At 36.6% G+C, this 17,299-nt stretch overlaps 1 protein-coding gene across 2 annotated transcripts in view; it reads left to right on the top strand.

The window, feature by feature from the left end:
• LOC127168227 (phospholipid-transporting ATPase ABCA1) overlaps positions 1–17,299 on the top strand; it is a 183,456-nt gene that overhangs the window by 108,416 nt on the left and 57,741 nt on the right. For both annotated transcript variants that reach the window (XM_051114869.1, XM_051114870.1), the window contains exons 23-32: positions 5,645–5,844; positions 6,906–6,969; positions 7,055–7,257; positions 8,103–8,151; positions 8,809–8,916; positions 9,094–9,126; positions 11,694–11,833; positions 13,030–13,157; positions 14,928–15,026; positions 15,111–15,303. In XM_051114869.1, the coding sequence (XP_050970826.1) occupies positions 5,645–5,844; positions 6,906–6,969; positions 7,055–7,257; positions 8,103–8,151; positions 8,809–8,916; positions 9,094–9,126; positions 11,694–11,833; positions 13,030–13,157; positions 14,928–15,026; positions 15,111–15,303 (1,217 nt within the window). The remainder of the gene's footprint in view (positions 1–5,644; positions 5,845–6,905; positions 6,970–7,054; positions 7,258–8,102; positions 8,152–8,808; positions 8,917–9,093; positions 9,127–11,693; positions 11,834–13,029; positions 13,158–14,927; positions 15,027–15,110; positions 15,304–17,299) is intronic.

Below are 17,299 nucleotides of genomic sequence, written 5' to 3'. Positions count from 1 at the left end.
TTTAAAGTAAGAGGTTTTGACATGTGGGTAACAGGGGTGATATTGATTAGGTTTGACCCTGTTTTTAAAGATGTCTGTGTAATATCAAACATTTTAAAAGTCACCCTCTGTAAGGGCTGTGATGGTGGCAGATTTTTTCCACCGCGGTGGTAATGGACCAACTACCGTCAGTGGCGCGGTGTTAATATATAATTTTGAAACATAACAAACGTGCGTGTTTATTTCAGCCTACAAAACACTAAAGTAAACATCAAAGAAATTATACGTTTAAATAAGAAAGTAGCCAAAATAAGAACAGTAAATATTAAACAAACATTTGTTGCATAAATGCATAGCAACCTCACTCAACCCTTGTCCAGCGACTCATCAAAATTACCGGCCCGAGTCCGACTGGAGCCCGAGTCTTCACTTTCTTTCCCATTACACTGTTGCATCTATTAAAATAGTTCAGTTTTGTTTTTAATAGGAATGTGGTTATATTTCTTTTTGTTTCTTTATAAAGTTAATTTAGAAATGTGTTTGGAACATTTTTGTTCAAATTAACTATTTGTTTAAATTAAGTTTGAAATTAAGATTGTAACGTAACGACCAAGCGGCAGAGGCAGGCAGTGAGTTAATCACAGCCTATGTTTGATCAATTTTGCCTTCTCAAATTATCACGACGTGCCTAAAATAAAATCTTCAAGCATATCACAATGTTATGTTAACGTTTAACTTAGATAAATGCACGCTATTATGCGCATGCAATGGTTTGTTGGAGAGTGGAAGCTAAATGAGCTTTGGAGGCGCCAGCGCAATCACTTGCAAAAAAAAATTCAATACGCCGTAATCTTTGCTCATAAAGGTAAGCGTAATATATCATCCAGAACTGTAAAGAGCGTAATATTATTTGCGTGCACTCACAATATCAACAAAATGTTGTGCTTTTGTAAAAATAAAGAAGAAAAACAAGTTGCGCTTTCTGATGTCTCTGTGTTGAACAGGAGTGCTGCACAAAAATAAAAACTAAAGTCAGCGAATACTTGCCTTACAGATATTTTTCTATAGAAAGCTTTAAATTATTACTTTACTACTTTAAAACTAAAAAATACAAATCGAAAACAAAACTCTTTCATTATAAAATCCGTAGAGATGCATTTGTCTCTAAAGGCACGTCCAATTAGCAGATGGCGAGTCGAGATTGTCACCTTAGCGACACTAGCTCAGAAAACACTAGTTTATTAATAATTCATTCAAGTATGTCCTTATTTCCCTCCGACACATTCATTACTTTTCCCAGTGTTTTGCAAGCTTTAGCCTATTGTGTGCATATGAACGCGGATCTCTTCCAGCAGCTGCAAAGGCACTTGCGCTCGCTGCTGTAGCCGGCGGGGATGCGGTTGTGGTTGCGGTGGCGCGGTTGTCATTGCGACCGTCACAGCCCTACCCTCTGTATATTATTGAGCTAATGTCTGTATCATTCAGTGACATATGAGTTCTAATTAAACTCTAGTATCTAGTAACACTTGTGTCAGTAACACCGTTGATAAAAATACCAAAACATGAGGTAGAAAAATAGTCATCAAATAATAAATTACATAGCCTGAGATGGCAAAGTACAATTTCTTGTCATTTTATGGTCATTTCATTTCATGGATATTAAAAAATATTGAATAAACTTATTGTTTTTTTTTTGTTTTGTTTTTTTCCAAGTGGAAAAGGCACCAATTTTGTGGAATGACCCATAAACTGTATGGTATAAAAATTAATTTCTGTGATCAAAGCTGAATTTTCAGCATCTTTGCGCCAGTCTTCAGTGTCACATGATTCTTGAGAAATCATTCTAATATGCTGATTTGCTGCTCAGGAATTTGCATTTATAGAAAACAGTTGTGCTGCCCAATATTTTAGTGGAAACCGTGGTACATTTTATTTTTCAGGATTCAAAGAAGAATAGAGCGGTCAAAAGAACAGCATTTATGTGAAATACAAATCTGTTATCGCGTTATAAATGCGTTTTCTGCCAGTTTTGATAAGTTTAATGCACACTTAATGAATAAAAGTATTAATTATGAAAAAAATCATAGTGATCCAAACTTTTGAACATTCTAAGAATGTGTTTTGTAATGTAATGTTCCAACTAAGTTATTAAAATGTTATATTTCTAAATATTCTAAATGTCCACTTTATTTTTTTTTTTTTTAAATGACCTTTGAAATGTTACTTTTGAATGTTCTCTGAACGATCTGAAACAAGTAGTTAGCAATGTTTAAAAAAAAATGACAATCACTGAACAAATAAATGTTTTACGCATCACATCTGTTTTTGTTTAGAAGCAAGTCACATGGAATGCTGATGAAGCCACAGTTGTGTTATCAAGGTCTCCTAGTCCAACTTCACAAAAACGATACCATTTTAGTTGGACTAAAGCTTTTATGCAACATTTTAAAAAATTGAATTATTGCTTTAGCCCCACAGTAGTTAAACATTTTAAAGCGCATATGAGTGTACTTGTTTTTTTTTTATTTTTGCTAGGTTCTGTTCTTTTTTTGTCTCTCATAGTTTGTGTGTATTGTGTCACTTTGGCCTTGTTTGATGAATGGCTGTTCCATAATACAAAGCAACACAAATCAAAGCAGTCGTCTCTCTTTATATTTCTTCTTCTCTCATTCGATCTGTTCATCTGTCCGTGGCTCTCTACTACTGTTTATTGTCTAGAGCTGAATGTCACACTGAATGAGTGTGTTGACACACATCCATCTGACTAAACACTGATGCTTGAGTATTTGTGTCTGTAAAACCAAAAAGGTGCGATTCTTTGAACCTTTTAGGTTGATTGATTTCATTTTATGTTTGGAATAACATAATTCAAATAGCTTCACATATATACAGGGTTTCTGCAGGCCTTCATTTGCTTAATTTGCACTTAAAGGGGCAGAAAGTCAATTCAGAAAGTCAGTTCATGCAGTTGTGACATTATTTATCATTTTTTAGTAGTATTTTTTTTTTGTCTTGCTTTCCAGTACAAATATCTAAACATCCATGAATCAAGATACGTTTACTAGAGATGCAAACTGAACATGCAAAGTCTTGTTTTCTGAGAAATTGCACAAAGTTTAGTGTGCTTATGCTTAAAACAAGAAAAATATCTGTCAGTAGTGAAATAAATACACTAAAATGTATTTAAAATACATTTATTTCATGCTAAGTAGACAAATACATTTACATATCATGTACTTAATAAAAATATTCTGCAGTTGTACTTTTAGTATACAAAACTGGCATATTTAAAGTCTGCTAAATTGGAGCAACTAATTTGGCAATTCATACACTTAAATTGTGTGGAAGTAGTGCTGAAATCCAACTAAAGATATACTTAAATATATTTGATTGTGCTAAAGTGGAACTATTACAAGTATACTTCAGATACACTTTAAATATTTAGCATTTAAAGACTAATTTTATTTGAAGATCATACAATCCTCATCAGTAGTGACATCAAAGCATATTTTAGGCTTAATATTAAGAAATGTGCATTGTTCACAAGTAGTACTCCAAATAAAATCTAATTACAATTTTTATAGCAGACAGTCTCAAGCGATATATATGAGTAGGTATGTTAGACTTGAACTATAGTTAGTATAAAATAAATGCATTTTAAATCTATTACTCTTTTACTAGGATAGGGAATGAAAATTTGTTTTCGTCTGAAATAATTTGATTATTTTTTTTTCTGTTTTTCTGTTTTAATCAAACTCGCTTCATTTTGACCAATTTCTCAAGAAACACGACTTTTATGGCATTTTGCTTCTCGAATAATCTTCAGACATTTGCACTGCACTGTAAAAAAAAAAAAAACCTGTTGAGTCAGCTTAAAATAATTTGTTACCTGGCTACCTTAAGATTTTAAGTTCAGTCAACTCAAATAAGTTTAGTCAACTTGAAATGTTAAAGGGGTCATCGGATGCTAAGTTCGCTTTTTCATGTTGTTTGAACATTAATGTGTGTTGGCAGTGTATGTACAAATCTACCCTATAATGATAAAAATCCATGCAGTGGTTTTTAATTAATCTGTAAAAATAATATCCCTTTTTTCAAATCGAGCCATTCTCAGATGACTGTCGTTGTGGCGTCACACCAACAGAGGCCGCTCGCACAATAGTTGATTGACATGACCGTTTTACCTCAGACCAGCTGTCACAGTTCAGTAACTTTCCTTGTTTCGATGCAGAAGCAGGGATGTAAGTGTCATGAACCCACACCGTAACGTCAGTCTGTCTGCCACCAGAGGTCGCTGTGACATCTCACTAACTGTTACACCACACCCCGGACTACGTTCCCTATCAGCCATTGTGGCCTTCACCTGTACCAATCAGAGACACTGTTTAAACCCTGGTCTTCCTGTCAGTCACTGCCGAGTATTGGATTGCATTTAGCACTTGTGTGTTAGCAACTGTACGGAGCCCTAAGTCAGTTGTGTTGTCTAGTTTTGTCTAGTCCCTTTGTCATCCGAGTCTTGAACCCACGCTTTGTTATATCGTCTTGTCTGTCTCGCTGCCTGCCAATCGGAACTCTCGCCTGTCTGGATTATTCTTTCGTCTCGCCCTTTGGATAACGTTTGCCGTGGATCAACCCTCGCCTGTGTCACGGATTACTCTTTGTCTTGCTGTCTATATAGCCGTTTGTAGATATTTGAGTTGACTTTACAAAAAAGTTGGTTTGTTAAACTTAAAAGCTGGGGAAGTTACCCAGCTGCCTTAAAATTTTAAGTTAAATCAACTCAAATATCTAAATTGACTAGTTGACTGAACTTAAATTTTAAGCCAGCCGGGTAACAAATTATTTTAAGTTGACTCAACAAATAGTGTTTTACAGTGTAAATGAACATCACTTTTCTGCAGTGTGATCGGGAAATAAAGTAAGCCATTTCCATATTTCAGTAGAGCAGAGATATTTAAGCTACTTTTGTAAAGTGAATTAAAATGTAATGGAGATGATCTGTTGGATCTGTTGTGTTTTCAGATTTTAAAGCACTGCTAATACATTTACATTTAGAGCCATTTTGACGTATTTTGTTCCATTCAGTTTAGTCTTTACATTTTCTTGCTGAAACCCTGTACATACAGCTCTTCAGCAAAGAGTTAAACACATTTTCCATTTTAAAGTTTGTAGTTTTTCTAGTCATCAGTCACCGATCGTGTCCAGATCGCTGCTTTACAGCGTCCGACATCAACGTCTCTCAATATAAACACGAGTTTCTCTGGCAGGTTTCGCGTCTGCCTTTGGGAAGCGCAGATGCGTGATATTTCATATTTCTGCTCTCGGCAAGTCAAAGGACAGACGCCTTGAACTCCCACTGCCTCGTCACAGAGGCAGAGCAGAAATAATGGCGGCGCTGAACCCCGCGGGTGTCTGGCTTCGGCGGGAGCTCCGGCGAATACAAAACACGGGAAACTTTTCTATACAGGCAGCGAAAGAGTGAGATATAAAAGTGTCTATATATAGAGCGTGCTGTTTTCCAGTGCACCTGCACTTCAAACGCGTCCTATCCCATTCAAATGAGAACGAGCCCTTCAGAAATCCACGCTCGCTGCTGAACTTTGATGGGTTTGGTGCGCCCACGAGCGCCGAACGTGCGTTTGTTTGATGTCTGTGTCTCTTGCAGGTCGTACCATCATTCTGTCTACGCATCACATGGATGAAGCGGATATTCTGGGCGACCGTATCGCCATCATCTCGCACGGCCGCGTCTGCTGCTGCGGCTCCTCGCTCTTCCTCAAGAAAACGTACGGTAGAGGTTATTACCTGACGATCGCACGGGCCAATCAGGATCGAGTCGCAGGACGAGTCCCAACAATCAGAGAGGTAAACTGGCCCTGACAACACTCAAAAATCAGTCAAACTTTGGACAGGCCTACACCGGGGGGAAAAAAAAGTTAGTAAGTTTTGCACATAATTAAAAAGAAGCGGCAAGTAACACACTGAGTTAAACATGACATTTTTGAACTAGCAATGCTGAAATAGTCTTTTATAGTTTTTTTTTTTTTTTGGAACATTTTTTTTTCAACTTATGAGATAATTTTTTGTGTACTTTTTACGGGTTTTGTAAAAAGTATGCCACTAATTTTTTACTTTTGGTCCAAAACAAAACAAAACACATAAAAAATAAAATAAAATAAAATAAAATAAAATAAAATAAAAAATACATAAAAAAGAAAAATAGAAATCAGTGTTTTAGTACCTTTTTTATTGTAGTATTTATTGATATTCTGAATTAGCCTTTATAGTTTCTCATAGCTTATTTTTGTAATTGCAATTTATATATATATTTATAAAATATGCATCTTATTTTATTTTAGTTGCAACATTTTTTTTTTCATCTGATATTAATATTTTATTTTATTATTTGTAAAATGTTCTTGGGAAATTGGTGTTAAAACCTTTTTTTTTAACTTATGAAATAATTTTTTAGTGTACTCATTCCATTTTAGTATGTTTTTACATGAGTTTAATTAATTAAATAACTACTTAAGGTACGTGGTTTTCTTTAGGTTTTGTTTTCCGATGTACACCTGCCACTATTTTTTATTTTTATTTATTTATTTATTTTTTTTTTCTTTTGGTTCTAAAATAAAATAAAAAGTTGAAACAAAGAAGATATGAAATGAAGATATGGTTAATACCACTTTTTTGGGCCCTGATTTGAGCCTTTCTTATTTACCATATTAAAAAAATTAAAATATATGCACAATTAATACACTTCAAAGGAGATTCTAGAGTGTTCCTGGAGCATTTTGCCTTGTAAACAATCAAAAACAGTGAAACAACAAAACACTGCTAGCTAAAAATGACAAAAAATAACATGGTTATGTCCTGTCCCTACTAGCAACCCACACACAGGATTTCTTTGTGTTTGTGTCCTACAGTGTGATAAAAACAGCATTGATGAGGGAATTTGCAGTGACAGCATCAGCAGTCTGGACCCACCAGGTTTATAGATCACTCACTCTCTAATAAACACACACTGTGTCATTACGTGTCTGTATAAATGTATTTTCACATTCTTTCTGATCAGACGCGGCGGATCTGAGTCGACTGGTGCGGCGGCACGTGCCAGAGGCAGAGTTTCTGGAGGTCGTAGGTCAGGAGCTGGTGTACGTGCTGCCATATGCGGGTGCTACAAACGGCAGCTTCGCGTCCCTCTTTAAAGACCTGGATCTGGAGAAAGGCGCTCTGGGTGTCACCAGCTACGGGATATCAGACACAAGCCTGGAGGAGGTACATGTACGGGTCACGTCGGTGACAGTTACACATGTGACCCGTTTTGTATCTACCACTTTACACTAATGCATCAGTTTGCATTTCACATTTGACTTTGAATCAGCAAATGCATGGCTGCAGATGTTTAGCTCTGGATCAGTGCATCACAAAGACTATTGATTTAGCAAAATCATTATAGATCGTATTTAATTGTGCATAACCTAACTAACATTCATGAGGCAAGTCATTAGTTTCCCATCTCTCTATTTTACTGTAAACACATCAGTTACATGGTATTTTTAGTTTCATTTAATTAATCAATTAGCTGTTATCAAATAGACCAGCAAACCAGTCTGTTTCATTGAATTTATTGAGGAATTTAAAGAAAACTGTGAAATATTATTACAATTTCAAAAAAGTGTTTGCTATATGAATATATTGTAAAGTAAAATGTATTCCTGTAATGCAATGCTGATATTTCAGCATCATTACTCCAGTCTTCAGTGTCACATGATCCTTCCAAAATCATTTTAATATGCTGATTTGCTGTTCAAGAAACATTTCTGATTATTATCAATCTTATTTATTATTTTTTATTTTATTTTATTTATTTATTTTTGATAAAACATGATACATTTTATTTTCAGGATTCTAAAACTTAAAAAAAATAGAAATAGTAAATAGAAATAGTTTGTAACATTATATTTTAGAATTTATTTATTGTCACCTTTGATCAATTTTGATCAATCATCCTTGCCTTTTCTTAAAAAGTAAATTAAATCTTACTGACCTTTTTTGTAGTGAAATTGTAACTTTTCCAAATGAAGCTGTGAAGTAAAGTTTCCTGGTGTTTAATTTCACAGATCTTTCTGAAAGTGGCTGAAGACACAGGTGTTGATGTGGAATCCCATGGTAATATTCTCTATATTAATATTCATTAAATTTTACACTTTAATATACAGTATCACCACTTCCAACAAGTTTATAAGAAAAACCATATGACAAGTTATTGATATAAAGGATTATAACTCTCTTTAATAATAATAATAATAATAGATTACTTAATTGTTTCTCTTTTTACCAGTCTTATTTTAGGGTCCCTTTCTTTAACTCTTGCTGCATCTGTGTAAATGTCCTCTCCACATATTAAATAAGCACCAGTTAAATTGTCCACCAGAATTATTCCTTCAGAAACACATAGTGACAGTTTCATAAAACAGCTCTACTGAAATGTGCCACTCAGGCTGTTCAAATCAGACTGAAATGGATCAGGGGTCTTTTTAAAATAACCTTAAACCTTTCGTTTTTAACTGTGGGATCCGTTAAAAGGATATTTAAGGGCCTTACGGTTTTCTGATAAGAACGGATGACTCGAATAAGAGTTGAGATGAAGTGTTGCAATTGTACTCTCCTGTCTCACCTCAGAGTGTGTGTGATTGTGTGTATACGTGTGTTAATGTTCCCGCAGATAAGAACAGACCAGATGAATAAGCTGGAAGTATCACACTCCTCCAGAATAACCTCTGCTGTTTGTGTGTGTGTGTGTGCGTGTGTGTTAATGTCTTACAGATAAGAAAAAAGCTCTCAAACAAAAGCGCAGAAGCAGCTCAAGGATATCAAGAATAGAGTCTATCAGCTCAGCACTGGAAAGCAAAGATGCAAACGCTGTGAAAAATGGTACGATCAAACATAAACTGACACATATATCTGCTACACACTTATATGTGTATGGAAATAAACATACTGGCTCATTCTTTTACAAACCGATATTTTGAAAAATTCAGCTGATACTGAGAAAATAATGGCTTTGTATCATATCACTGCTCTGTATTTCTCCTCTTTGTTTTGAAACAGATGCGAAGGTTAGATTCACTAGTCGTGTGGAGGGTAAGTCAAAGTTCTTCCATGTTTACTTCTCAAAACATGTAATAGTAGGCCAGCTGTAAGAGTGAGCTACTGTAGCTGTAGTTATAAGGCATCTTTGATAATAAGGTTACTGTAATAGTGAAGTGGCTCTAAAAAAAATTGTTATCTGTAACTACAGTTGTACGGTTTAATGGTGTTGTGGTACTCCAGCTTCAGACTAATGCCAGTTTTACAGTATTTTCCCAACAGCAATACAATAATGGATTTAAGTAAATATCCAGAACTCAAGCTGAACTTAATTATATGATATATCATTGACATCTATCATTTGAGGACAGTGCAATTTAAAATGGCACATTTGTAATATAAATACACAACCTGACAAACATTATAACATAAGTGAAGCACGTGAGAACCTGCCATAATGGGTCAGTGGATTTTAGTGGAACCTGTCATTTTATTTTTACTTATTATTATGAATCATAACGTGAGACATATCTAAAGTATTGTAGAAACCCTAGAAGTGATGTGGCTGTAATAGCTGAGTCAGCTGTAATAGTTAAGGTAGCTATAAGTGTGAGGTGGCTGTAACAAAGAGTTACTGTAACAGTGTTGTAGCTAAAACAGTTGAGGCAGTGAATCTGAGTCTGTAACAGAAAGGTGGCTGTAATAGTTGAGTCAGGTGGCTGTAGCCGTGAGGGGGCTGTAACAGAGAAGTGGCTGTAACAGTCTTACAGGTAGCTGTAGTAGTTAAGATAAATGTAACAGTGAGGCGGCTTTAACAGAGATGGCTGTAACAGTGAAGCAGCTGTAACGGTGAGGTGGCTGTAACAAAGTGGTGGTTGTAAGTGTGTTACAGGTAGCTGTAATAGTTAAGATGAATGTAATAGTGAGGTAGCTGCAATAGAGAGGTGACTGTAATAATGAGGCGGCTGTAACAGTGAAGTGACTGCAACAGATAGGTAGGTATAATGTCATCTGAATCATCTGTAACAGAAAGGTGGCTGCAACAGTTGAGTCAGCTATAATGGTAAATGGTAAAGGTGGTTGCAAGAGTGAGGTAGCTAGAGGTGGCTGTAACAGTGTTACAGCTAGCTGTATTAGTTAAGACAGATGTAACAATGAGGCGGCTTTAACAGAGATGGCTGTAACAGTGAAGCAGCTGTAACGGTGAGGTGCCTGTAACGGTGAGGTGGTTGTAACTGTGTTACAGGTAGCTGTAATAGTTAAGATGAATGTAATAGTGTAATAATGAGGCGGCTGTAACAGTGAAGTGGCTACAGCAGATAGGTAGGTATAACGTCGTCTGAATCATCTGTAACAGAAAGGTGGCTGCAACAGTTGAGTCAGCTATAATGGTAAATGGTAAAGGTGGTTGCAAGAGTGAGGTAGCTAGAGGTGGCTGTAACAGTGTTACAGCTAGCTGTATTAGTTAAGATAGATGTAACAATGAGGCGGCTTTAACAGAGATGGCTGTAACAGTGAAGTAGCTGTAACGTTGAGGTGAGTAACAAAGAAGTTGTTGTAACTGTGTTACAGGTAGCTGTAATAGTTAAGATAAATGTAATAATGAGTTAGCTGTAACAGAGAGGTGGCTGTAACAATGAGGTGGCTGTAACAGTGTTACAGGTAGCTGTAATAGTTAAGATAAAAGTAATAGAGAGGCGGCTGTAACAGAGGTGGCTGTGACATTGAGGTAGCTGCAACTGATAGGTAGGTGGAACAGTGAATTAACTGTAACAGAATGGTGGCTATAACAGTGTGCTCTGTAATAGCTGAGTCAGCTGTAATGATAAAGGTCACTGCAAGAGTAAAGAAGTTAACAAAGAGGTGGCTGTAACAAAGAAGTGGTTGTAACTGTGTTACAGATAGCTGTAATAGTTAGGATGTATGTAATAGTGAGGTAGCTGCAATAGAGAGGTGGCTGTAACAATGAGGCAGCTGTAACAGTGAGGTGGCTGCAGCAGATAGGTAGGTATAGCGTAATCTGAATCATCTGTAATAGAAAGGTGGCTGCAACAGTTGAGTCAGCTGTAATGGTAAATGGTAAGGGTAGCTGCAAGAGTGAGGTAGCTAGAGGTGGCTGTAACAGTGTTACAGGTAGCTGAATTAAGATAAATGTAACAATGAGGCGGCTTTAACAGAGATGGCTGTAACAGTGAAGCAGCTGTAAGGGTGAGATGGCTGTAACAAAGAAGTGGTTGTAACTGTGTTACAGGTAGCTGTATTAGTTAAGATAAATGTAACAGAGAGGTGGCTATAACAGTGTTACAGGTAGCTGTATTGGTGAGGTCGCTAACAATGAGGTGGCTTTAACAGTGTTACAGGTAGCTGTATTAGTAAATATAAATGTAAAATGTAATGTAAATGTAAATATAAATGTAAAGCATAAATGTAACAATGAGGTGGTTTTAGCAGAGTTGGCTGTAACAGTGAAGCAGCTGTAGTGGTGAGGTCACTAACAATGAGGTGGCTTTAACAGTGTTACAGGTAGCTGTGATGGTTAAGATAGCTATAACAGTGAGGTTGCTGTAGTAGTTAGAGTGACTGTAGTAGTTAGCCACCTAAATCTGTTGTTTATGTTACAGACACTCAGCGGCCCATGTGTGAGAATGGCAAAGGATCGTACACCATCACGGGATGGTCACTGATCAAACAGCAGTTTATAGCTCTTTTTATCAAACGTTTCCACCATGCCCGCAGAAGCCGGAGGGGAATCATCGCTCAGGTAAAACCATCAGACACATCAAATACACTTCCACCTGGTTTCCTTCTTTAAGTCAGTCTCTCTCTGTATTTTATATTCTGTAGCTGTGTGAACGTAATAGGTTTAGGCAGGTCTGTGCTGCAGCGTGAATCCAAGCAAAACTGTTTAGCACCAAATGCACTGGCCCATCAAAAGCAAAAATGCTTGTCTGTGAGCTCATTTAACAAAGCATGAGCTCATATCAGTTCGGTGTGTTTGGGCTCAAGTGTGGTCTACATTGCAGTTGAAGACTTCCTACAATCCCTGCAGTTATTATACCTTGTTGAGAATGAGTAAGTGTATTCAAGCAATTGCATGTAATGGACACCAAAATAAAATGAATAAAATATTCCAGCCAGAAATGTATATCTGTTACTGCAGGGTTTATGAAGGCTGTATGCACAATATGTAATTACAGGCCGTGTAATGTTCTCAGCTCCTGGTCATCTTTGTGCATAGTTTTCATTTTTTCATATTGGCTGCTCCTCGTCACCCTGGTTCTCTCAGGGGAAAGATGTTCCATTGTCTTCTCCTTCATTATTCCCGATGCGTTCTCCGTCTCCGGCACATTTACATTTTCCTCAGTGTAAACAGAGAGTGTTTGAATTGGGTGTTTGAATTAATTGGACAATCACGGAGTGTAATTAATCAGCTGGAGTGAAGCCGTGTCGACGACTCCTATGCAGCCTGTCTCTCTCTCGCAGGTTTTGTGTGCACTGGTTTCGCTCCGTCTGTCAGCGGAGGGATGGAATGAAAGGAGAACATTTGGAGAGATAGCAGAGTGGAAGAATAGAGAGAAATTAATTATGCTGGGAATGAAGGGTGACAGTGCCAGTTTTTGAAAGTGTTTAATCGAACCCTTTTACACATTTAACTAAGCCAACACAAGCACATGACACTCGTCTGCCAGAGAGAGAGAGAAAGAGAGGGAACAGAGGGCCGACGGGCTAAAAACTTGAGCCATTTTGACACGTGCCGTTTGAGCACACAAACCTGCATCGTATTCACTAATCACCCGCAATCCATGTGCTTAAATCACACTTTGCCTTAAATATTCAATAGGTGCATCCCAGTGAATTTCAGTTGAAAACCTGTATTCTGTTAGATTATCTCTGATAAACAGTTAATTCCCTAAAATGCAATTGTATTGAATTTGTGTGTGTGTTTGTCTGTATCAGGTTGTGATGCCGGCATTCTTTGTGTGTCTGGCTCTCATCTTCTCTCTGATTGTTCCTCCGTTTGTCGAATATCCCAGTCTGGAGCTTCAGCCCTGGATGTATGGAGCTCCACAGAATACCTTCTTCAGGTACACACACACACACACACACACACACACACACACATTGGGTTTCCATGTTTTATGGTGACATTCCAAAAGCGTAATGGTTTTTACAAACTGTATTTTCTATCGCCATACACCATACACCTGAATGATGTATAAGCTTGTTTCCTCATGGGGACCCAAAAATGCTCCTACGAGGACAAGGGTTTTGGATATTGTCATCTTTGTGGGGACATTTTGTCCCCGTAACCAGGGTTGCACTTAAGTGGTCCGCAGGTCCGCATGCGCGACCAAAATAAGAAAATGGCAGTGTAAACAAGTTCAGAGTGTGCATTTACGTACCGGCATGGTTGACAGCTGTTGATGCACAATTACCATTTTAGATCAACAAACTGTATAAGATTTATATTTGAACTGAAAACATAATTTTAGGCTATTCGCTGCCGTGTTCAAGGACAGGAGATTACAAGGACCCACACGGTAACCTGGTTAAATGTTTACTATTGTCCCCTTTTTACAGCAGAATTGAATTTTGTTTGCATTACTGAAATTATTTATTTATATTTTATGACAACATTTTAGTGCCACATTAAAAAAATGTGTCTAAGATTACGAGATTAAAGTTGGAATATTTGGAGAATAAAGTCAAATTACGAGAATAAAGTTAAAATACTACGAGAATAAAATCAGAAAGTTTCGAGAATAAAGTCAAAGTATTTTGAGGATAAAGTTTATAGCAAGATAAAAGTGAAAGGAACATCAGAAGGCATGAAAAAAATAGAACAGCCTAATTTAATGAAACAAATGTCTCATTATTTCACACCACATTAAAGAGCGTTCGAATAAAGTCAAAATATTATGAGAATAAAGTCAAAATGTTTCGACAATAAAGTCAAAATTACAAGAATTAATTTGTAGCTATTACAAGATTAAATATTTCGATTAATATTTTGATTTTATTCTCATATTTCAGTGTTATTCTCGAAATATTTAGACTTTATTCTTGAAACATTTTGACATTATTCTCGAAATATTTAGACTTTATTCTTGTAGTATTTCAACTTTATTCTTGTAATATTTTGGCTTTATTCTCGAAAAATATCGACTTTATCCTTGAAATATTTCGACTTTATTCTTAAAACATTTTGACTTTATTCTCAAAATATTTAGACTTTATTCTTGAAACATTTTGGCATTATTCTCGAAATATTTAGACTTTATTCTTGAAACATTTTGACATTATTCTCGAAATATTTAGACTTTATTCTGGTAATATTTCAATTTTATTTTCGAAATATTACGACTTTCATTTCCTAATCTTAATGTGGCACTAAAATGCCATTGTACCATTTTAATTATTTAATTTCTTAGTAAGATTTTTTTTTAATCTATTAACATTTAATAAATACATTAGTTAACACAAAATAATGACGAATATTTTTAAATCATTTATTAATTCATGTTAGTTTCAACATTTATTAATGGCGTATTAAAATCGAAAATTGTATCTGTTTTATTTGTATTAATGGATCTGAGCTTATGTTTTAACAAAGCTTAATAAATACAGTAACTAATGTATTGCTCATTGTTAGTCATTCTTAATTAACTTTAATTAATGTTAACTAATGAGACGATATTGTAAAGTGTTACAAAAGAAGTTAATGTATGACGGTTTCCACAAAAGTTCTAAACTTTTGAACGGTAGTGTACATATAAAGATAACTAATAATAATGAATACATTAGACGCGCTCCTTTCCTTGGTCAATAACAAATCTTGTTTGTGGTTGTTGTAGTTTTGATGATCCTGGTGTAGATCAGGTGAAGAGAGTGACGAACGCTCTGCTCAGTTCACCAGGATTTGGGACACGCTGCATGAGCACCAACCCTATACCGTGAGCATCTCTCACGCACACAAACACACACACACACACACACAGGTGTAGTAGCTGACTGCATGTTTCCTGTTCCTCCTTCAGTAAACTGCCGTGTAACCCGGCGGGAGGCACTGATTGGTTCACTCCCGCAGTGGATCCGTCCGTCAGTGAGATCTTTGAGAAGGGGAACTGGAGCATGGAGAACCCATCTCCAGACTGCCAGTGCAGCACGCCGCAGCGCAGCATCATACTCCCAGACTGCCCACTCGGAGCTGGCGGTTTACCGCCACCGCAGGTCAGACACACACACACACACACACTGGTGAATGGCCACTGGCTGCAATTGTATACAATTGCCAATTATGGTCTGCACATTGCTGATGCAGCTTTATGCCAATGGCTTCTGTGTTTGAGCAAAGTGGTGAATATACTAACTCTGCTGTATCACATTTGATATGCAAATTTCTAACATTGCTGTTAAACATGTTGCACACAGGGCTCTACAGTGCGACGTTGCAACATTTAGTAATGTATCACAGACATATCTCACCAATCCTTTCATAAACAAAGCATAGAGAGAGTGTTTTAGGAGATTAATTGTGCTTCGTTGATTGTAATGAACTTTGTGAGATTGTGATGAACTAAGATGACTGACAGCGTTTAAAGATTTTTAAGGGAGTTTGTAAATGAGATATTGATTTAATACAACAGTTAAATAAACGAGAAGTTAATATTAAGTGACTTCCATTGTCTGGCTATAACACTATTGCCTGATTTTGCTCTATTTCTTCATTAAAATAATCTGAAACAAGTCACAACTGAGCCGCTGCGCATCTCCATTTAGAAACAGCGCTGTTTGTTTATGAATTAGGGCTGTGTATTGCCAAGAATCTAGCAATACGATACGTATCACGATACAGGGGTTGCGATACGATACTTTGCGATACTGTAAACAAGGCGATATATTGGGATATTTCTTATTTTATGTGTAGGACATTATTTTAGGAAAGCTGTAATTAAGAACACACCACCATATGCAAACCATTCAATGTTATTGAATCACTTTTTGTGCAGTACAAGTAAAGGGGGAAAATAAAGTGCTTGCAAGATTCTTTAGTTATTAAATGTATAAAATGTAAGCTTTTATAAACAGACCATATATATTTTTAGACCCTGCTTTACAATTTAAGTTTACAATTGTAACCATGTCAGATCATTTTGATCTGAACTTAAGAATTACATCTGCTTAATATCAATTAAAAATAAAGTGCTTGAACACTAAAACAATAAAATAAATACAGATATTGGACATTCTGAGAACATTTTTGTTCTGAGAATTTCGCAAGTTTTTCAGTTTGTAATTATGCTTCGCGTGGAATCGCCGAGACTGCAATGCGAGCACCGCCTCAACTGCACAAAACAGCCCCACCACGAGAGAAAGTGCCTGGCAGCCGCGTGGCTACCCCACCACGCCCGGCACAAAAGCCCTTTCCACGGTTCCGCCGCTTGCCGCATGCTGGAGCGAACGTTACCTTAAAAAGCCAAAATGACGCCACACTTTACACCGAGGCAGGAGCAGGAACTATTCTTTCATCCTCCATTAACGCTAACATTAGTGGCGTGCCCATATGCTAATATTTCCTGTCACTTTTTAAATTCAGAGATAAGAAGACTGCAGTCTGGCGCTCAGGATATATATATATACGCTCAAAACGAAGCAACTGTCAGGTGAATCTTGTATGATTTTTTTTTTTTTAAATATCGATATTCCATTTTTGAGAATCGATACAGTATTGCCAAACAAAATCACTTTAAGGGCGCAGATATCACCTCGAAATGGGAAGGCTGATTTTTGATCAGATTTTTAGATTATTGATTAGAAGGTGCTCCTAAAATTTTGACTATGCTATTACATTTTTTAAGTTAGGAGCACAAGTGCTTCATATGTCTTTTTGCTGTGAAATCAGATTTTTTTTTTCATTTTTGCCTTTATTATGATAGCACAGATCATACAGGATAGGAAGAGAAGAGGGAGAGAGAGAGAGAAGGGGGTGGAATCGGGAAGGGTCCTCGAGCCGGGATTCAAACTCGGGACGCCCGTAGCGCAACAGCACTGTATGTCGGCACGCTGCCCACAAGGCTATTGGCGCCGACGTGAAATCTGATTTTTAGAAAGTAAACATAAGAATGGCTTTGATATTATTAGTAATATTTCAAAATAAACACTTGCTCAACTGGGGTCCAGTTTTATTTTAAATGTATAGTTTGGAGTGAGCTATCCTTTTAACTAT

Source organism: Labeo rohita, chromosome 7, assembly GCF_022985175.1.
Source record: "Labeo rohita strain BAU-BD-2019 chromosome 7, IGBB_LRoh.1.0, whole genome shotgun sequence".
NCBI classification, from domain to species: Eukaryota; Metazoa; Chordata; class Actinopteri; order Cypriniformes; family Cyprinidae; genus Labeo; species Labeo rohita.
This window is presented reverse-complemented; position numbering and strand designations above follow the sequence as displayed.